Source organism: Hippocampus comes, unplaced genomic scaffold (genome assembly GCF_001891065.2).
Source record: "Hippocampus comes isolate QL1 unplaced genomic scaffold, H_comes_QL1_v1.1 scaffold29, whole genome shotgun sequence".
NCBI classification, from domain to species: Eukaryota; Metazoa; Chordata; class Actinopteri; order Syngnathiformes; family Syngnathidae; genus Hippocampus; species Hippocampus comes.
In genome coordinates, this window is record NW_017805820.1 from 284141 (window position 1) to 306121 (window position 21981).

A 21981-nucleotide genomic window follows, 5' to 3' on the forward strand; every position below is an offset into this window, starting at 1 on the left:
TGCTTCTTTTCTGATTGCTTGGAGGCTATTTTAAAATGTAGCACTGATGTGCCACTTGTCCTCACTCCAGGTAGTGTTGATTATCTCATTCTGAGCACAAATTGCAGTTCTTCTCAGCAGGAAGTGGTTTTTACGCATTTAACTTGATTGGACTCCCCCTTCCACTTGTGCTTGCTGTCGAAGGAGTCTTCAAAAGTCTTTTGTTTGAATGCTGGGTTTTTTTCTTCGCTGGTAGTATAGCGATTTCTCACTGCGAACCCCAGATAGCGACTCCACGCAGAATGTTAATCCACTGATTGATTTCATTAACCAAGTTTTTGTACTTGGCATTAGTCTCTTCATTGGATATAAAAAAGTCTACACACACGTGTTTGAATGACAGCTTTTTCACCCATCCATTTTCCGATCCGCTGTATCCTCACAAGGGTCGTTGCTGGAGCCTCTCCCAGATGTCTTCGGGCAGTGGGCAGGGGACACTCTGAACCGGTTGCCAGCCAATCGCAGGGCACACAGAGACAAACAACCATCCATGCTCACACTCACACCAAGGGACAATTTAGAGTGTTCAATCAGCCTGCCATGCATGTTTTTTGAATGTGGGAGGAAACCGGAGTACCTGGAGAAAACCCACACAGGCCGGGAGAGAGCATACAGCAACTACAGCCTGAAGACAGTTGGGATAGGCTCCAGCAACCCCCGCGACCCTTGTGAGGATAAAGCGGTCCGGAAAATGGATGGATGGATGGATGGGAAAAAAAAAAAATTCCCGCAGAAGGACAAAAGAAATGAAAAGAAGAATGCTGGCCAATTCCAGTTGAGACCTCTTTGATAGACGCAAGGTTTTGGTTTATTTTGAAGAAGAAGAAGAAGAAAAAGAAGAAGGGGGAAAAAAGGAAAGATTTTCGTTGATTTGCAAATCTCCACTGACATGCTGTAGGCACTTCATAATGTATGCATGTTATGTATGCATGTGGCCCTAAATAGAAGATGTTTGTTTTGGTTTTTAGCGGCGAAATGAAAACTAGAAAAGCGTTTTATATTTTGAGACATACTTGCCTTAGTGTGGTGTTGTGAACACAGAGTCACAGCGCCGTCCTCTGGCTCCAGAAAGAACTACAATAAACCTGGAATACTGGAAGTTGCCATCAAATGCTGAATTAGTTATATTGACTACACAGAGCAATTTGTTGATATGAATGGTGTTAAATAAAACAAATCTAGAATTCACTTTAGGGTATAGTACCCCATGAATCGACCTTGGGCTAACTTACATTCACGAATGAAGAAAACGAAGAAGAAGCCAAAATATTCATATACCACTTTGGGCATGATTATCGATGCACATTATTACGCGCTATTTGCAGGTTCACTTTGAACTGCTTGTTGATGACATTTGAAGATGTCATTAAAGCCATCGACTCGGAGTCTGGCTTGCAAGTGATTTATGTTCAACACCGGGGAAGAAAACAGAGGGATCGCAACACTCTACATTATTTTTGTCTTACAAAATCCTCTCACTCTCCCTGACCGTGATTGACAGTTGTTGTTTAGCTCTAATTATTTTATTTTCCGTATTCCTGCATTTTCCAATCCTTGCAGCCCTGAAGATCGATTGGGATGGGGAAATTATTTGTTTAGTGTGCACGATTACTTCATTTATTCCAAACACTTACTGGCAGGTGTCTGAACCGTTTACCTTTCATTCTCAGTCAATATGAGAAAGAAAAAAAAAACACAGTTTACCTTCCATTCTCAATCAATATGGAAAAAAACACTTTTCTAACTTCACGCATACAGTGGCGCTTCATCTGAATGTACACGTATAGCCTACAGCAACAGGCTACTTAAAGCGATCGTTGTGATGCATCGCATTATATTTTCAGTTTTGAAAAAATAATGTTGGTTTTTTTACGCGATATCACCTTTTGAAAAAAAGTGTTCAGAAGCATAGTGATGCATTTCATTCCTCGTCTGTTTTCACCCTCCCGCCTCCGATGCAAACAAATGGGCAACCATGAGACCAACCGTCATAAGGCTACAGACACTGCCAGCCATGTCCTGCATGTAAACATATGCTGTTTTTTTTAGCCTTTTTAGTCACTCTCAATTATATTTTTGCTTCTTTTTCCCACCGTCATTATTTTTCTGAAGGTGTGAAAACGTTGTTTGTGCTTCCCGAAGCAGCGGCCATGTGTGTTAGTGCACTGGGGAAATGGAGGTCTGACGTTCGGTTACTGCTGTTGTCGGTAATGATGATGCTCTCCGTCTCCGGTAAGCACGCCGCCCTACATTGACAGGAGGGCTTCACTCAACAAGCACATTATCGCATCTTATTACTGTATTTATGTGACTTGTGTAGAATTACATTTAGAAATGACGTCGCTCAAGCCATAAAATCGAAACATTTTGTAAAAACAGCTGTCTTCGCCATTTTTCTGATTTCTAAGGCCTAAATACACCCTCTCGTCCCCATTTAAGATGTGCCACGTAAAACTAAAAATGGAGTCTACAGGTTTCTGTGGTGCCTGAGTTACACATGTCGATACCACTTACAGCTGAAACCCACAATCTTATCACTTAGTGTGGATGCCCAAGGCCAATGAAGATGAGCGTAATTACTATTCAAACCAAATACTGTATTCGCTTTACCTGACGGTACTGTGACAGCACACGAATGTATATGCAACTGCCTTCTTGTTTTTATAATGATGCTTGCAGCTGTAAAGGCTATCCATCAACTAGAAACGTCGATTTTGTGATATTTAGATCTTGAATTGTTGGGAATCTGTGCCCGAAGACCCCCATCCAATTCAAACAAATCTGACATTGGTGGGGGAGAGGGTGGCAGTATGAATAAGAAAGGTATATGGACACCCCCCCACCCCCCGAAAAAAAAAGGTAATGTTCAGGTGTCAAGAAAGACGCCTTCCAACTTCTCTGTTTCGCTCCAAACCAAAAATGCAGGCGATTTGGAAACGCTAAATTTAGCAAAGTGGCAAAGTGGTCAACTGTCTACAGGAAGCAGCTTTTGTTTAGCCGTATTGATCTTTTTCACCAAGTGAGGTGCCACACCATTTTCTGTCTCCATGACAACAACTCAGAATGCAGTTATGTGGGAAAGCTTGTGGTGTAATGCCTTTGCGTACATCAACAGCCTTGTTTTCTTAAGCTGGGCAAATATGTCAGGATTACAGTATTTCTTCGTTGTGGTAGCTCTGCATACGTTTTCTTGTCTATCAATTTGTGCTGTTTCAACAGCCTCTCTGAACATTGTGTTACCGATTGGCGTCACTAGAGGGCAGCAACGGGCCACTCAATTAAATGACCCCAGCTTCACTGTAGATATGTCTGTTTCAATATTTTGCAGTTACATCTTCTTCAACTCATTTGTTTGTCTAATTAAATATAAATCAGATTTACGAGCCAAATGGAGTGGCTTATTTGCCATTAAGTTAGCAGCAAGACATAGAAAATTGTTTAAAACCAATAAAAATACATAAATAAATAATTGCCCCCATTATTTTATTTTAATAACAAAAAATATTTATAAGTTCGAAGTCTCGTTTTGTATTTGAATTTGAAGTTATTTTATTGTTCATACCTGATCTTATTAAGGTCAATTTAAAATGCCTTACCTTAGTCTTTGTTACTTTCACGTAGTCTCCAAGTCTTCATTTTCTTCTTTGAGTTTCACAGGTCAATTTAAAATGCCTTACCTTAATTACTTTCACATAGTCTCCAAGTCTTCATTTTCTTCTTTGAGTTTCAAAATGTTTCCATCTTAGTACAGATGATTCCAGTCAGAAAATTTTCTTTTGCAGTCCTATTGCGAATTAATGTTTTGCATCTTTTAAATGATGGGAAAATGATCTTTCCACGGACACTATTGCAGCTTGCCCAGTGAGCGCAAGAAGCAGGAGTAACTTTGTCATCTCCAGTGCACATCAAATTCTTTTTATCCAAAAAGATGAGAATTTCTCTGGGAGTGTTTTATTTATTTATTTTTTTAATTAATTGCCCACCATTTGTGAGCTGTACAGTATGACGAGAGCAGCCTGGCTAGCAGCTACTTGGCTGTGTCAAACACCGGCACCAAATTCAATTAGTGAGGCTGCCAGAGCCACTCAAAACAAGGCTGCTGAAGACAGTGTGGAAGCGTAATCCTTTTTGCCGCCCCTGGTGCTTTGTCTGCAATTTTATGCAATAAGCAAAATTAAAGTTGCACTCTAACACATAAACGTTAAATAATTTGCCTGAATACAGAAAATCAAAATGTATATTGGAAGTGTCTGAAAACATTATATCGGAGACAGGACAGGCACTTACCAATAGCTTCATCTGTGTTAGTACAGTAATTTTACCAATAGATGGTCCCGTTGAACTGTGTTGTTTCCAGTTTTTGTGAGGGATTGGGGCCATCTGAGGTGACAATAGCTGCTTGCTGCCCCACTTCCTGCATCAGCCATGTATTTGGAGAGGAAATGCACAAATTCAGCAAGTTTACCAATGACATCATGAACATTGGATTCAAAAATAAAATCAGTAGAAAGCATAGACAGGAGAACAAAAATGGAAAAGACTTTTATTGATGAATTTTTTGGGGGACTCCTCACGTGCAGGTGATGTTCAGCTTCTGAGCCTCTCCTGACTGCGTTTTCCTGTAGGTCACTCACAAACAAATAAACAAAAACTAGTTTTAATATCTTAACCAATTGTTGAAGCCTGAGTTTTTCTACACCTCTAATAATGATCACATTCCCACCTCTGGAATCTTCGTTGAACACAACATGCAGGTGTTTGGAATGTGGCAGGAGGCCTGGAGGAAACCCCCGCAAGCAAACGGAGAACACGCAAACCCACACATAACATAAAATGAGCGAGAATTCAACGTGCTGTACATTCACCTTCACTTTTCCGGCATTGACCTTGCATGTGTAACACACACCGAACACACAAAGACCAAAGAGACAGATACATGTATTCATAATAAGGACGACAGGATGAGCTAACTGACATTTTGGGTACCAGGAGTGTTGATAGAAAATAAGAGGGGGGGGGCAAGTGAGGCAGACAAAGATGGGAGGGGCAAAGGGCCTGAGGCATGCATGAGGCTGCTTCACTGCAGTACTTCTTGTCTTTGCGAGTGCCACTGGCTCATAGAGTACCTGCCTGTCTTTCCTGTGTAGGAGTGCTGAGTCATTCATTGCTTCTGCCCAGTGGATGGAAAAAGTGTACATAGCTTTGTTCAAATTCCATTTTGTGTGTGTGTGTGTATGTGTGTGTGTGTGTGTCTTCTGTTCAAATCCCAGTGTGTGTGTGTGTGTGTGTGTGTGTGTGTGTGTGTGTGTGCGTGCGCGCGCGCGCGGCGCATGCGGCACGCTGCAGAGAGGCAGTGGTGCAGCAGCAGTGGGAACCAAGCCAAAAACACCCAACTGCAGTAGAAAATGGTGCAGAGTCCCTTCACACACGCACGCACACACACACACACACACACACACACACACACACACACACACACACACACACACACACACACACAATTCTGTCAGGGGAGTGCAAACTCATGCTTACCAGACTCATCATTCATATAGAAGTACCGGCAATCATTGTTCAAACGACACGTATGTGATAACTTCAAGTGACTTTGAAGTGGAATATTGTTGGGTTTAGCTGTTTTTAAGAACGCAGTGGAAACACTTTAAAAACTTAATAGAGTAGCATTGCCTTTCCAAGTTGTCTCAACGATTTTTTTTTTAAGTAAATAAAAATCTTTTCTATTCTTTTTTGTGATGATGGAGATATATTTGTGCACTAACAACTCCGAACTACCAGTTGTCCAAAAAATTCAAGGTCTTAAAAATCTCGAATTTTCTGGTTGAAAAACGATTTGGTCGAGAACAGTCAAGGTTCCATTGATTTGTTTTTGTTTGTTTTTTTTTCCCCACACAACGTCTGCCACTGGAAATGTACTCGTCATCCCATTTTTCTGTCCAACAATTAATGATATGTTGTTGTTTTCTTTCAGGTTGTTCAAGCATGGATGTAAATGTGCCCAATAAAATCCACGTCATGAATGGATCAGACATCAAAATCCCGTGCAGTTTCACTTCCTGCTATCAGATAGACACAAACAAGTTTGTCATGAACTGGACCTACCATGAATCAATCAACGATACAGAAAAAATGGTCAGAAAGATCGCCAAATATGAAGAAACGCACTGTCAAAACTGCATTTACCAACCATTGCTTTTGTCTTTCCATAGTTTTTGGCATACGATAGGAAGAAAGGAATGGTGGCTTTGCTTCCAGAGCGCTTTGGAGAGAGGGTGCTATTTGCGGGCAACCTGGCTAAGAATGACCTTTCCATCACTCTATTAGATGTTCAGGAGGAAGATGAAGGGATTTACAACTGTTACGTGATCAATCCCCCGGACCGCATACATGGACACGGGGCCATCAACCTTAAAGTTTCGACTGAACGTAAGATCCTCACCCCTCCCTCCTGGAGAAATAAATGTGGACTCATCTTGATCCCAAACTTGCCTTGAGGATACAGTCAATAGAGCTCAGATTGTAGAGTGGTTGATTCTCCTTTTTTTTTTTTTTTTTTGTTTGACAGCGTTAGTCGAACTTCCAACGCGTACAAATGCAGAAGTATTTCACTTTAGTGGTTCAACTGCATCCAGTGGTTAGCGCGTCAACATCACAATGCAGAGGTACCGGGTTCAATTCCATCTCCGGCCTCCCTGAGTGGAGTTTGCATGTTCTCCCCGGGCCTGCGTGGGTTTTCTCCGGGTACTCCGGTTTCCTCCCACATTCAAAAAACATGCATGGCAGGCTGATTGAACACTCTAAATTGTCCCTTGGTGTGAGTGTGAGCGCGGATGGTCGTTCTTCTCTGTGTGCCCTGCGATTGGCTGGCAACCGGTTCAGGGTGTCCCCCACCTACTGCCCTAAGACGGCTGGGATAGGCTCCAGCAACCCCCGCGACCCTTGTGAGGATAAAGCGGATCTGAAAATGGATGGATGGATGGGTTCGATTGCATACATTACAGGGCTGGAAAGAACTTTTGTGAAGAAGAATTTTTCTAATCATTTGATGAGCAAATTAGTCATTTTAAAGGTGCATTTTTGTTTTGGCACGATTGGTGTATGTGTGGGTAGCGGGTTGTCACACATGATCGGGGGTAGAAGGCTGTCTCCCAACTTGACATCATCCGCAAATGGACATCTTTTTACAGTTCTTTCTAAACTGCAGAAATGTCTTTGAGTTCTTTCCAAATACTCTCGATGCCAAATAATAATCCGACGTAACATCACTTTGTGTGTGTGTTTGTTTGATTTTGCAGACCTTCTGCTCACGAGTCAGCTTTTTATTTATTAATGGCCTACGAGAGGTTGAACTTAGTCCCTCAGCATCTTTCTCCCACTTACACGCTAGCTAGGCTAACTCAGCAGCACTTTCTTTCCACTCTGTTTAATCAGCCCAGTGGAGCTTTTAGCCAGCACTGCACTCCATTTCTTGTCCATACGATATACTTAACTCTCCCCTTTGTTTCCTTCAGTTCCCCCCCCGAGAGACTCGACGATCGCCGTTGCAATCGGGGCATCGGTGGGCGGAGCGCTTGCTCTCCTCATCCTTTCCATGGTGGTTGTGAAATTTCTCCGTCATCATCTCAAACAGGATCTGACCTCAGAGGAGAAGATGGAGGAGGAGGGGAAATTAGAGGCCGAAGGTGCCGCAGATGAGGGGACAAAGTAGGAAATCATTCATTCACATCGGAAAAAAAAAAAGTTCAAAAAGTGGCAGAATTATATGAAACTATTAAGACTCTTAGGACACTATAATTACAGCCACGGGTTGCACAGAATTTTTTTTTTTTTTAATTCTGATAGTCCCCTGGCCTTCAGCCCAGGTAAGCCCATTAGTAAAAATGTCCCTGGCCCCTTTAATCAACTGGAACCAGTCCAGAGTGTCAGCTGGCATCAGCTCCAGCGTCTATTTTCGGATGACTTTATGATTTTGCTCACAGATTGTCAACCAAGCTTCAGACTTTCTAACCCTCTCTGATCAAACTCTTTCTGAATGTCAATCTCTCTTCTGACATTTGCAGACAAACTTAAATGGGTCATCAGAACAAATTAGGAGCCTGCAGAGCTGTCGACCCAGCACGTCCCCCTGGTAAACTTCTATTCAATTGTCTTGCTGTCAAAAACAGAGGGAGCGACATCATAATGTGCACTCAGGGATGTTTATCCATGATTAACTAATGATGTATGCAATATACATTCTCTGACCATTTACATTTTATTTAAGTGAAGGTCAACACAGACAATTATACTTCAATGACTGTTTTGTTTTTTCACATGGTCCAGTATATTACATCGACTTTAGCTTCTGCAGTACATCAAGGAGAGTTTATGACATTATTTACAATTTTACGGATTCACTTCTATTGTAATATTGCTTTTTCCTCGATCACTCTCATTCATAAACAAACAAGGAGAATAGATTTTCAATAGAATTTCAAAAGTACTGTATGTTTCACTGCTTGTGGATGTTTGTTTTGGGTTCGAAGATTGTTCAGGTTGTTCCTTCTGTTTTCTTCCAGAAGATATTGTGTCGTCATTCCTCTGTCCAGAACAACCACTGACTGAATCATTCACCACCAAGTGCATCTGTTCCCTCTGCATGTTTGTGTGTTTCAGTGGACACAAGTGTGTGCGTGTTTGTGCTTAAGAAAGAGAGAGATGTGTGTGTGTTTGTCTCTTTACAGACACTGATTACATCTACAATGGTAACTACTGGTACCGTATTTTCCACACTAAAAGGTGCACCTGAAAGCCTTCCATTTTCGTAGAAGCTCACAGCGCGCCTTAAAATTCGAGTTACAGTAATATTTCGACCCCAAAATGGCTCCTTGCTCGAGACATGCTGACAACGCAGAGTTCAAACTTAAGGCGATCGGTTACACAGTTGAACACGGAAATAGAGCAGTGGCAAGAGAGTTCAACGTTAATGAATCAATGTTATAACTTGGTTGGTTACGTGAACTGTGTCGCTGCTTTATTAAATAAGTTTTACTGAGATCTGATCATTCTGTTGGCATTTCCTTGAGTGGAAGGTATTGTAGATTGCGAGTTATAATGCGGTGCGCCCAATTTATGAAAGAAATTACTAAATAGGCCATTCATTGAAGGTGCGCCTCATAATCCAGTGCACCTTTTAGTGTGGAAAATACGGTATGTTATACATGTTCATCTATCCAAGGAACAAATTTGTCATTGAACATGTATGACAGATTAGCACTGGAACATCACAGTAAAACAAAAGGATCAAAGAACACGAAATATTTTGTTTCTCACGATATATACCGTATGGACAAAAGTATTGGAACACCGGCCTGCAACACTTGAAATGGAAGAAAATATGGTTTTCGCTGCCTCTTTGTTTTGCATAAAAATATTTTAAATGAGATATTTGAGTTCATTCATGTTGGAAAAATTAACATTCCAGTACACCCCAAAGGGATTTGAAGGGCTGTCATGTTCTTCGGCACCAAACTCATCCAATCCTTTTTTTTTTTTTTTACGAATCTTGCTTTGTGCGTTGGACCAAATGAAGAATTCCGATTCAGGGCTAACTCAATGGTTTAGTATTGGGGTCTCCAGCCCCCAGTGGCTCTTTCAGCCTTTTGAATGCTATGTGCTACATGACCTACCGGGATGTTAAAAACAAGCATCGCTTGGCCCTTACAGATAACAGCTTATAACCATTAATAAAAATGAGGCTTGTCTATATCCCTGATGTGCCAACGCAGCTCGCTAAGATCCAAGAGCAAAAATCACATTAACCAGGCAAAATCAATGTTGTAATTGACTATTATTTTGAAAAACATTTATTTAACATTGGTAACTGATATAGTCCTTATTAGTTCAAGCTGATATTTGACTCCGCGCACCGCATGCAATAAAATTATTTCGAAGCACAGAAGTAGACGGTTATTTTTGGTTTGCCAGTGTGTTATAGTCGTACTTTACGCACTACAACCTCCCTCATGAACTCCAGCAAATACGTTTCCATTTCTGCCATTTCAAGGACTGCGCGCCTCTTATGCACCAATTTTAAATGGAAAGGAAGGAGTCCCATGTATTGGTGGCCAGTCAATTCAGCTGTGTTGACGCCCACAATGGCGCAAAGCGCTCGTCTTAACCTGTGTTAAGCAGCGTGCATGTACCGTGCCATCCATCCCTCTATAGTTTACGGAAATTACTACTTCAGGCAGATGTTCAGCCTGGAGTAAACCATCACGTCAAGGCAGAGCATCAAGAGCTCAAAAATGTCATTGATTGTAGTGTGTCTCATCTCAATAGTTGAACAGGTCCCTCACTTTGTTTCGTTTAGTTCAGCGCCATAACCATTTGATGAGACAAAAACAGTGTAGTGTACTCAATGCATGTGGGTTAACACATTTCAACATGTACTAGTCTTAAGTTATGTCAGAACGAGAAACAAACATGGGTTTCTGTGTGCATGCTTAATCTTTTACACTGCGTAGCAATGGACACTTTTTATCTATATCGTACTTATTTCATTGTTCGACAAGAAAATTGTGTTTGAAAAGAAGAACAAATTGCTGCCTTGATGTTTTGTATCTTTTTTTTTTTTTAGTTTAAATAATACGAAAGAAAGTTTGTTATAGAAGCATGATGTCCAACTGGAGTTGTATTTTATAGAGATTTGCATTCCAATTGCAGCAAAGCAAAAGTGTGTGTGTGCGTGTACGTGTGCGTGTGCGTGTGTGTGTGCGTGTGTGTGTGTGCGTGCGTGCGTGCGTGCGTGTGTGTGTGTGTGTGTGTCTTAAGATTTTCATGATATCCTTTCCTGTCTCAAAGGTCAGGTCACTGTTTTGCACATTGTCACATATTTCACATCAGTGCTTCTCAACTGGTGGGTCGGGACCCAAAAGTGCAGCTCGTAAAAAAATTATATCTACCAGTATTCTGATTTTTATATTTTTATTTATTTTTTTCCCAGGACAGTACTGAGGTGTAAGCACACTTTTGTTCTAGTCACTAGCTCCTCTCTGAACAAAAACAGTGCAACGCAGGCTTGGGCAAACGCACTTCATAGCTCAATATGTTCTTGGCAGTATGTCAGACTCATTTGAAACTGCATTTAAAAAGTAACATACCTTACTATGTTTTTTTGTTTGTTTTTTTTTACTAAAAAAACATGCATCTTTGCAACAATAAGACAATGCGGATCCCAGACTGACAGCAGTTGAGAACCACTGTTTTAGATAATACTGTAATTGAGAGCATGCAAAAAAAAAAAAAAAAAGGTGTCAATGAGAAAAGCATCTAAAATGTTAGGTATGTAAATGGTTTCCTGGAAGATGTGCACTTTATAGTTACAACATAGCATGGTGATTATATGCTACGGAAGATATGTTCTCCATGTATCCTTAATTTCAGCACTGCGAATGTTGGGGAAAAAAATCGGAATAAAGTATTTCATCATATTTGCCCTTTATTGTGTTTGAATCACATAAGACTTTGAAGGACAGAAGGACAAAACATCTTCGTGAGACTAAATTCATGACACACATGCTCTTGAAAACTTCAGCATAAGTAAACTCAACATTTACGTGTGTTTATAAGCCAATTTAAATATGGATGATGAACGCTCTTGTCAACCATTTCCACATTATTCATACCAACCATCCATTATCTGAACCGTTTACCCGCACGAGAGTCTTCAATTAACAAAATTCATCCTAAAATGCATGTTTTGGGGATGTTACAGTACCAAGAGAGAACACACAAGCACAGGAATAACACACACACACAAACACACACACGCACACACACAGAAGGGCCAGAGCTCAGATCTGATCTGTGAGGCAGACTTGCTAATCACTAATTCCATATTGCTGTCCTAAAACATGCTAAGCAAGAGATTTAGAACACACATATATATATATATATATATATATAGAGATATAGATATAGATATATATATCTATATCTATATCTATATATAAATAACATGCCTGTAATTAATTAATCCATCTCTGAACACAACTCCCCGCAACCTTTTACCATTTCCATCTAAAAGATAGCAATGCAACAAAACAAAAAAAATAGTTTTTGTCCTCACAAATGGACAAATCACAGTTGATAAAAGTATCATTTTGGACACAAGAAATATACCGTAAATGTAAGTGAGAGTCGATTTTCATGGCTATATAGTAAACATTCTGCCTTTATCAAGTACATCACAGCCATTTTCGAGCGTCCTTCATTTTAAGGCCAACCACAAGTCTGCACAATCTCGCCGTAATAATCTCTGCACACAGGCATATCTAATATTCCGTGATGACTCCGCACCCAAGTCTGCAACTTCGAGCTAACACTTGCAAAACTTTGTCCCTCCCTTTTAAACGGGACTCACCTTTTTATTTTACCCTGTTCCCCGCCAAACTGTCAGATGGGACGGCCCAGAGCGATTGGAAAAGACGTGGAAACCGCAGAAAGACAACACAGAGGAGATGGTGGACCCAGAACGAAGGGGGGAAAAAAGGGTCATGGTGAGAAGAGTGAAAGATAGGATGCTCAGATGGGGACAGTCTGAAGATGAGGCTGAGACAGGGCCACTCAGGATGCTCTCTGAAATGTGCTCACTCACCGGCTGGTGCAAAGAGAGAGAGGAGGAAAGGGAGGGAGACGAGAAAGGAGAGCAGGCCCAAGTGTTGGGTGATAGGGAGGTTAATCAGACTCTTTGTGTGTGTGTGGGGGGGCACATCCAGAAAGATGACGTTGGTGTGGTCGAGAAAGGGTTACGGCCGGTGAGCAGTTCTATGTGTATTGTTCGTGCGTGTCAGCAATGTTATCCATGTGGCTTGACTGCAGCATTTCAGCACCTCGGCCGCCCCAGAAAGAAATCCTCCACACCCTCCGTCGCTCTCTCTCATGTTACTCCTTTTTGCCTCCTGTTACATCCACTCCCCGCAGACCCTTTTCTGCATCTTCACAAATTCCTCCTTCCCTCCCACCATGATTTTCTCCCACCGCTCGCTAATATTCTCCTCTCCCCTCTTCTCGTAAGTGCAATGTCCTCTCTTGCTCCGCCTTCAAAGCGTTCCAAGGTCACCCCCGCGCAGGAGCAGGTGCGTGTGCACATATGCCACTGCCACTACATATGATCGTGGACTTGCAAAGGTTAACTCCCTTGTCCCTTGGCTCTCTGAGTGTTTATCGAACGATCCACACCGGTGCGTGTATGTGTGGTCACTCCTATTTGAATCGTGAATTGTGGATCTTACGGGAACTACATGAGAGACAGAATGAGAAAGAGTAGTCGTAATTTGAAGGACACTCTGTAATGCACAGATCCATCCAGAACAAATCAACATTAATTTGAAGACCTTCGTGACCCACCTTCTGCATAGATGACTTTCATGTTGTCAAGAAGATAAATTGATTTTTCACCGAGAAAGCAAAGAAAATGACCAGTGATAAAGTCGTGGTTCACTGTGATGACTTTTATGCAGCTGACGCAGGCATTAAAGTAGGAAGTGATGAATCCAGTGAAGGAGGTCAGTCTGCACATCAACGGCGTGGACCGCAATCCCTCACTGCCACTGCAGGGTTGCGTTGGTGGTTTGGATGAGATTTATGGAAGGTCTCTTTGCTTTGTGTAATGTTGGTGAAGGGCTCATATGATGGGTTTGAGAAGGTTCAAATTATGTCACCTCGGCAGCTAGATTTCAATCTTTTGGTTTACAGTTTCAGGATATATTTGTCTTTGATGATTACTGCGTTAAGATTAATCAACACAGCATTCCCCAAGGAGCGTGAAATAGACCGGAGTGTGATGAACAACTACTCGTGATCGGTGAGAGATCATCAGGTGTAAAGCGGGACCAAAAGTTAACAATTATTTGATACAAATGTAAGCTTATGTTATATTAATAATTATTATTTTATGTTTGAGCATCACATTATTTCATGTTAAGAATACCTAAATTATATTCTGTTGTTTAATAATTGCTTAGACATGTTTTTATGTTGATAGGTTCTGATTGGCTGTTGAAGTACTATACTAAGTATGCTCGTCACTCAATTTACCGAACAGTATATCAAATTATTTTTGCTCATTGAAGTCCAATGTGTATCACGCCTATGGCCCAGTCGTCTGGGCTATCGGCTTCGAAAGAGAACAAGCTGCATCGAAAATGGAAAGATGGATGGAAGTTAACTTGATTCCGATGGTTTCTTATTTTAACGTCCATTATTTTTGTGTCTGACCTTGTTGTCTGTTTGCCTTAACCGTGATAGTCATATAGATTAAGATGTCTGTCTTGCCATTGAACAAGGTCAGATGGTTGCCAGTGCAAGACAGCGGGAGGGAGCGTGAAGTAAAAGACGCATGGAAGTGAGACAGGCCAAGAGGATGCAGCAAAGACGACACTGAGTGGTGCTCATGTGGCGTGACTGAAGCAAAGCACTCATCCTGTCTTCAACTCCTGTAAAGTATGGCTGAGTCAGCGAAATTGCCCTGAATTGTCATGTGTGTGTGAACATGGCATTGGTAATCACCTTCACCTCTCTAACACACACCCCGAGCCTCCCCGCCCTCCTCCCAGCTCTCTCTCTCTCTCTCTCTTTTTCATCCCCTCTGTCCCTCTGCAGTACCTTCCGCACTCATTTCTCTCCTCGCCGGCCGTGGAAACGTTCGCTTTCTGCTCCTCTGCCTGGCCGCTCTGCGCCAGCATCCCTCATTGTGCCTCCTTTCTCCCAGACTCCATCCAGCACTGCTCCAGCCTACATCTCCCCTCTGTGTGGCTTGCTGGCTGGTGCGCTTGCCTGACAGATCCCTCTGCTGCCTGAGTGTTGAGGCTATATCTGACTCCACAGCACGTCGTCAAACAGCTTCTGTGCTGCCTTTTTTTTTTTTGTGGCTTGCTGGATCACCACTGAGACTCCTGACCGAAGACAGAAAGAGAGAGAGAGAGAGAGAGAGAGAGAGAGAGAGAGAGAGAGAGAGAGAGAGAGTGGGCGAGTGAGAGGGGAAGACAGGGACACAAACAGGGGGCCGGGGGGGGGGACGCATTCCCCAGCCTGGACAGAACTCTTTACGCGTCCTTCCTGGGACAGGAGGGGGTGGGGGGCAAAGGGAGGGACTGAAAGCACGACCACCTTTCTCCAAAGACCTGTAAGAGAGCCACATTTTGTTTTTGGCCAAATTCAACTGTGACAGGACAAGGGCAACATTCAGAATAGGGAAAAACACAAGCATTCGGACAAGATAAGTGGTATCATGGCGTCATTGGAAAACACCGGTGTGCCAGGTCTGTTGTTTGCGCTGCTGCTCGGTGAGTTGGACTTCTTTCTGTCCACCGTAAATTTTTGTTTTGCACCTTTCCGTGTGTTGGTGGTATGAAGTGTATTTGTTCTCATTCAGAGCATCGTTTACTTCCTCTGTGTCAAACTAATTGTATGCAAAGTGGGTGGCTCATTGCCATCACAGTAAATCCATACCTTCAAGTCCAAACGTTCGGGTTTACCTCCCACACCTTGGAGTGCAAACTTGCTGACATACAATTTGAGTTGTACTTATCAAGGTCCAGAACATGAACCTTTTTTCGGATGAATTATGTCGAGTTGGATTGGTCACAGAAATGGAGAGATGCCCAAATGATTCCTCCCTTTCCGCATGAAAATTCACAGAGTGATGACTTGAGAGTAGTCGGCTTTCCCCACACGGAAAGATTTTTTTTGTCCGTAGCTATTCAAATATCATTTGTTATTTTAAAGATTGTCTGCCCCAACCAATTTTGATCCCTAATCTTCTTCTTCTTCTCCTTTCGGCACATCCCTATTCAGGGGTCGCCACAGCGAGTCAGTAATTTCCATCCGCCCCTGTAAACCGTCCTACCAACTCGCATGGTCGTCTTGGCAAAAGTTTTATGCCGGATGCCATTCCTGACGCAACCCTCCCCATTTCTCCGGGCTTGGGACCGGCACTGGGGAACAGTGCACCCCCAGGGGAGGGCACTGCCCCCCAACTCCCGCTTTTAAATTGATCCCTAATAATTGGGGAAAATTAACTGAACACATCTCAGGCCATCGGACCTTCTTAATGGATAATTGTATGACACATAATATAATGTGGTGTTCAGGAAGGGGAAAAACATGACAAAAACATTCTCTTTATGTGTGTACCAGGCCTAATCTGGACTGAAAACAAGCTTATGTTAGCCACGGCTGCTACACTACTTATTTGTCATGGAGTGTTACTCTAAAAATAAATGTTTTTTGTTTTTTTTATGTACAATTACGGTAATTAAAAATCTGAGATGAAAAAATGTATCTCTTGAGCAGCAATGTTGCATTCCATGTCAATTCTGCATCCAAGTGGCCTGAGATCCCCCCGTGAAAGAAAACTCCTTTTCACACTTGCTTTGTCTCAGGATCTGTCCAATTTGTGGGTTTCTGTTTCCGATTGGTTGCTTTTTCCTGAGGTGCGGTCGTTTTTTGCAAATCACATTAGAAGCAGAACATGGGACCAAGGAAGGCTGATATTTTCATAGATCATTTTACTTAAGTCCTATTGTCAGGTCATACTGACAGTTTTAACGGATACAAGAGTGTTGTTTTTTTTTTTAACTCCCGCTTTTAAAAATACATAAACACATCAGTATGGTCGTGAAGCAGTGCAGCAATTGCAAATTCAAATCACAGTACAGTTCACATCTTAATCAACTTAATTTGTATACTGCTTTAATTAAAGTAATCTTATTTTAGCCATTCCCGGCCTGAGATTCCAGACAGAGTCGAGGTGCAGGGGAGCTCTGTGTTCCAGCTCCAGGGCTGTCAGCAACACCTGGCTTTAGGGCTAACTTTCGTTTTTCATGAAAGAGTGAAGGCACACATACTTATAGCTGCACTGCCATTGGCTTTTATCTAGCATCTTCCTGGCATCCCATTGGCTAAGAGAGACCTCTACCGTATGTGTCTGTGTGTAGATAGATAAATAGATGGATATGTGCCTATGCAGTGTCGGCGTCATTCGCCCCTCGGGCAATGAGGCGTTCCGATAGATTTACGTAAATGTGAATCACCCAGGAAAAGTGTTCACCAGTCCGGCGATCACTCACGATGCTGATGTTTGCCTAGGACATTTTCGAAGGATTGATAAAAGCCAACAAAAGCAAACGTCCTTGGATCAATTCTTTAGGAAAAAAACACTTCTGAGAGAGAACATGAACTAAAGAGGGCAAAAAAACAGATGAGGAAGCAGTTAAAATGTAAATGACCAATATTTTTATTCTTTATTCTTTGTTTTTACATTATGCACAACTCATTTATTAAGCAATAATCTAATTGTAACATGCATTTGTTACACATTTTGATGCATTTTTTTGCTTTAGAAAACATTTATGTCTGAATTTTGGGGAGGTTTGGGACGGATTAGGGCATTTAGATGGAAAACACGTCTCTACTTACATAATTTTCTAGTTAACTAATTTCTTCCAGAACCAATTAATTTCCTAAGGAGAGGTACCACTGCATTATTATTACCTAGATTAGATAGGATACCTACACATATTTGTACTTATAGGTCTCTATCAAGTTTCAATAACCTGTAATACAAAAGATATACCACTGCATTATTATTACCTTGATTAGATAGGATACCTACACATATCGGTACTTAGGTCTCTATCAAGTTTCAATAACCTGTAATACAACTTGTCAAAAGTTGCCATACATGGATGCACGCACTTATAGGAGTCAACACATGCAAGTGATATTATGTCCATCTCTCTGCTTCTTCCTGGTGACGCTCTCCTTCCCATCTCCCACCCATAATGTCTGTCCCTCCTCCTTTTTCTCTTCCTCTGTGAGCATTCTCCCCCTTCCCTTTCCATTCTTCCCAGCAGCACTCCCTCACCCCACCTTCTCCAAGTGGTAATTGTGTTCTCGGCCCGTTCTCTGTGGGTTTGCTCAGAAATACATTAACTCTTCAATGCGTGGCCTACTTAAATAAAACACATCACCTTGACTCTGAGCCAAGGACAAGACATGCCAGCAATTGCATTTTGTTCCATTAGCTGAACTGATTTTAGATATTGACGTTGGGTTGAGACAATGGAGCTAATAAAGCACAAATATACATGAGTGTGCAGTAATTGCAAGGCCAGTAAATAATAAGAAATTGTGGAATGAGAGCGACACTCCAAATTCACATTCACAGATTTTTACCTTGAATGACAAGTCAGATTTGTTCCAAGATCGTAACGCAGTTTACCCTTGAACCAAATCAATATTACAGATTGAAATGAATTTAAATTCCATTAATCCATTTGAGCTTCCAAAAATCACCTCAACACATTGTTGCACGTTTAACAATAAAAACCATAGCACTGTATTATACAAAATCATAATTAAAACACAATAAAATAGAATGTAAAGAAATAAATCGGTTGTATAAAGCGTAATTACTGTACAAGCCAAAAATCACAACATCAGATGTGTCCCTTCAAGGGGTGTGACCGAGTAAGTGACATTCGGAACATGGCTCGTCAGTCTCTGTTAGGATCTGGACTTGAGTTTTGGTTTACTGTTGCTGCTTGCAAGTGTTTGTTTGACTCTTTTTTACTTTTCAGTAAATGGCTGAAATTCCATTCTTGAGAGTGGCGTTTGTTTTTTCCACTTTTTCTCCATCGTGGTGAATGCGAAGCTCGCTCATAAATCACAATTTCAATCGCAGACGATTTTGGCCAAATTTCAAATATTACAACTTCATCGATAAGCAAGGATTCAACAAATTTTCATTGACAGGCTTCAAATGGCAGCCCCTCCCTGTTTTTACATGAGCATTGCTTCCCATTTTCCAAAACATGCAAGTTTGGTTCTTTTAAGACTTGAAATCGCCTAAATTGTGACCAATGACCAGGCCAGGGCAGTACCTCGCCTCTCACCTCTCATTACATTGGGTCACCCGTGACCCAATGTAATGATGACAAGCACTATCGAAAATGGATCAATGGAAATGTTCGTCCAGGCATTCAAAACCCTTCCCATCATGGAAACATTTCAAATCCTTGAGTGGTCAAGGATAACACAACTATGTCAATCTAAAAACACACCATGCACCTTTTTCAATCTCACTCCAACATTCCTGCAAGATGCATTCTATGATCAATAAGACGCACAAGCTAAAAGTGACCAGAGCTCAAAGAAAAGTAAAAGTCCATTAAAAGAGACAAGCTCCAGAAAGAGAAAAGAATAAAGGGGACCCGAGCTCAGATTGCTATTAAAGACGAGTCAACTTGAATGCAGACGGGAGATAAAAATATCCACTCGTCGAAGTCAAGATGAAAGGGGCAGATCAGCAGGCAGAAGTAGAACCAAACAACTACGAAGACATGATCTGACACGCGCTCTGTTTGTAAACACATTTGTTTCGTCACACGTAAAGAGATTTGGGAACAACAAAATATTTGAAACAAGACTGATTTTGTGATTTGGAACTGTACACACAGCAAGTCTTATTTTTGTGGTTGGACCTCGAAGAAAAACAGGGGCGAAACATCAGCTCTGAAACACCAATGTACAGGCGTAAAATGTTTTAATCCCAGTTTGCACAAAGTGTAATGTGATCCCATGATGGTCAGTGTGGAGAGGACAGTGTTTATAAATAGGACTCAAGGGTGGGCAGACACCAGAGTAATAATGTCAGGATTCCTCTGGTTGTCATGAAGCAAGGACAACTCATTGGACCCATGCACATACAGTAGGAATAAGAAGAACAATACTAAATTAAATTTTTTTACATCACTCTCAATATATTGCATTATTTTCATATGTGTCCCCAGCCGGTCATTCTTGTTGGTTCCAAGTATGTTAGTGGTCAAAATTCTCTGGAAGCGATCATCTACTTCTTAAAGTCGTATTCTAGCCAGTGTTATAAAATATTAAATATTTTCATTAGTGATGGGAAAATGAAGCTTCATGAAGCACTGGTATGTTTTACTTCTCTTGATGGTGCTTTTGGTTTGAAGATAAGTGCAATGGAAAGTGTGCTAGTGCAATGGAAAGTTATTAAGTTTCCACTGCAAACCAAGAGTGCCATCTACAGGAGACAAAAAATATCTCAGGTGCTTCATGAAGCATCATTTGTCCATCACTACTGGAGCCTTTCCTAGCTGACTTTGGGCGAAAGGCAGGCTTCACCGTGTACTAGAACCTAGATTATTACGAATACTATACACAATTTCAATCAAATATTGACAATATTGTTATGTATATTTTGAGGATCTGATGATTTTCCCGCGGCACACCTGATGATCTCTCACGACTCACTCCCATCTATTCTGTGCGCCCTACTCCCAGTCTTTGATTCAGATGTGCTGCACGTTCGTGGACTGGAGGTAACAACAGGAAAAGTGTCATCAATCGAAGCGATGAATGGCTCCACTGTGCTGTTACCCTGCACCTTCTCATCCTGCATTGGCATTCACCAGCTCTACTTCAGCTGGCATTATAATAACGGCACAATGCAAATGGTAGGGACCTCATAAGCATTGGCGCATTGGTAAAACCTTTATGGTCAGCTCTGGTCTGGGTAACCAATTCAAGTTTTCTTGGGCGTTTGTCTAGTTATGCAATGGGGTGGTTCCGAGCGAAGGTGTGGAGCCCAGGGTGAAAGTGCAACACCCGCGAATAGAGTTTGTAGGCTCTTCCAAGAAGCACAATATTTCTGTCCTGTTGTGGAATATCACCTTTGAAGATGAAGGAGAGTACACCTGTTTTGCAAGAAACCCGAAAGAGAAGTACCGCAACCACAGCACTGTCTTCACTCTCTATGTGGTGGATCAAAGTATGCACCATTTTGACATATCCTATCGTGTATTTTGTTTGTCGACTACCTCTCACCCAATGTCTCTTTGTCCACAGTGAGGGAGGTTGACAATACGTTAACTGTCATCATTGTCTCTGTGTTGGGCGGAGTCATTGGCGTAGTTATCATCGTGATGGTGATAAAGGCCTTGGTGGTCCAATTCCTACTGAAGGATGATGAGAAGAAGTAAGTTGTCTCGAGATGGTGACTGGAACTCATCACGGCATGCGTAACTTACATGACTTATGACACTTTTCCACTTTATCGAGGACAAGCCAATGAGGAAAACCTCATGATACCATATAAGGGCTTGCAAAAAATCTATTTCAGTGAAGTCAATTGAAGTTCTTTTATGTAGGCCTTAATTATGAAAGCATATCTAGCTTCACAGGCTCACAGTTTGCAAAATTTAACAATCTCTGAACAGGGATGGGATCGGGAGCGAGGAGAAGCAGCAGTAAAACAGGCCAAATTCAACAAGTGAACCTCCAAACTGTCCTAAAGGCAAAATGGCCCCACAGCAACGCAAGGTGCACTAAGTCAAATGATGACCCTTGTAAAACATTTTTAACGCTTTTAGCAGCATTTGAACATGTCTAATTGTCATTCACGTAAATTCTGTTTGGTTATAAAATTGGGGAAAATATCCTTAAAAAATATCCACTTTCATTTCAATGCGTTTTGTTTTGTATGGCTTGTATAAAAATTTCATTCATGTGAATCAGGGATATTTATAGTTTTTGTTGTTCATATTGTTGCTTCTGCATGCTAATCTTTGGTTTCTCCATCACCTTGCAGTAAAGAGTGCTTGGTAAATGCCTCAGGGAACGACAATACCGAAAATGGACTTACAGGAGCCAAAGCTGACAACAAAGGAACACCAAAGGCATGAGCAAAAACGCAGCGTTACGTTTGTATATATGTTACAACAAATGTACACTCTCAAGTACACTAAGCAAATGTACAGCTCCATCATTGCTTCAATTTAAAAAAAAAAAAAACATGCAGAAGGCTGGGTCACACTTGCCTACATGGCAGCCTGTTTGTTGCAGTGTTCACCGCCCGTA

The 21981-nt window shown here is 41.6% G+C and overlaps 2 protein-coding genes across 4 annotated transcripts; both read left to right on the forward strand.

Annotated features, from left to right (window-relative positions):
* The first annotated feature begins 1986 nt into the window (after positions 1–1986).
* scn2b (sodium channel, voltage-gated, type II, beta) lies at positions 1987–8882 on the forward strand. Of its 2 annotated transcripts, none has more exons than XM_019885812.1 (6): positions 1987–2271; positions 6026–6186; positions 6264–6480; positions 7566–7758; positions 8115–8182; positions 8613–8882. In XM_019885812.1, exons 1-5 carry the CDS (start codon positions 2073–2075, stop codon positions 8122–8124), a joined length of 780 nt encoding a protein of 259 aa, XP_019741371.1. In that variant the 5' UTR covers positions 1987–2072; the 3' UTR covers positions 8125–8182; positions 8613–8882. The 2 variants fall into 2 exon arrangements, with proteins under 2 accessions (XP_019741371.1, XP_019741372.1); XM_019885813.1 differs by having other exon boundaries at positions 8616–8882.
* A 5252-nt stretch (positions 8883–14134) lies between these two features.
* On the forward strand, positions 14135–21902 carry scn4ba (sodium channel, voltage-gated, type IV, beta a). 2 transcript variants are annotated; one of them, XR_002170163.1, is made up of 6 exons: positions 14135–15380; positions 20407–20579; positions 20674–20893; positions 20971–21100; positions 21342–21444; positions 21713–21902. XR_002170163.1 is itself a non-coding variant. In XM_019886073.1 (5 exons), the coding sequence occupies exons 1-5, from the start codon at positions 15326–15328 to the stop codon at positions 21804–21806; spliced, it is 672 nt and encodes a 223-aa protein (XP_019741632.1). In that variant the 5' UTR covers positions 15025–15325; the 3' UTR covers positions 21807–21902. The 2 variants fall into 2 exon arrangements, 1 of the variants encoding a protein (XP_019741632.1); XM_019886073.1 differs by lacking the exon at positions 21342–21444 and having other exon boundaries at positions 15025–15380.
* Positions 21903–21981: the final 79 nt, after the last annotated feature.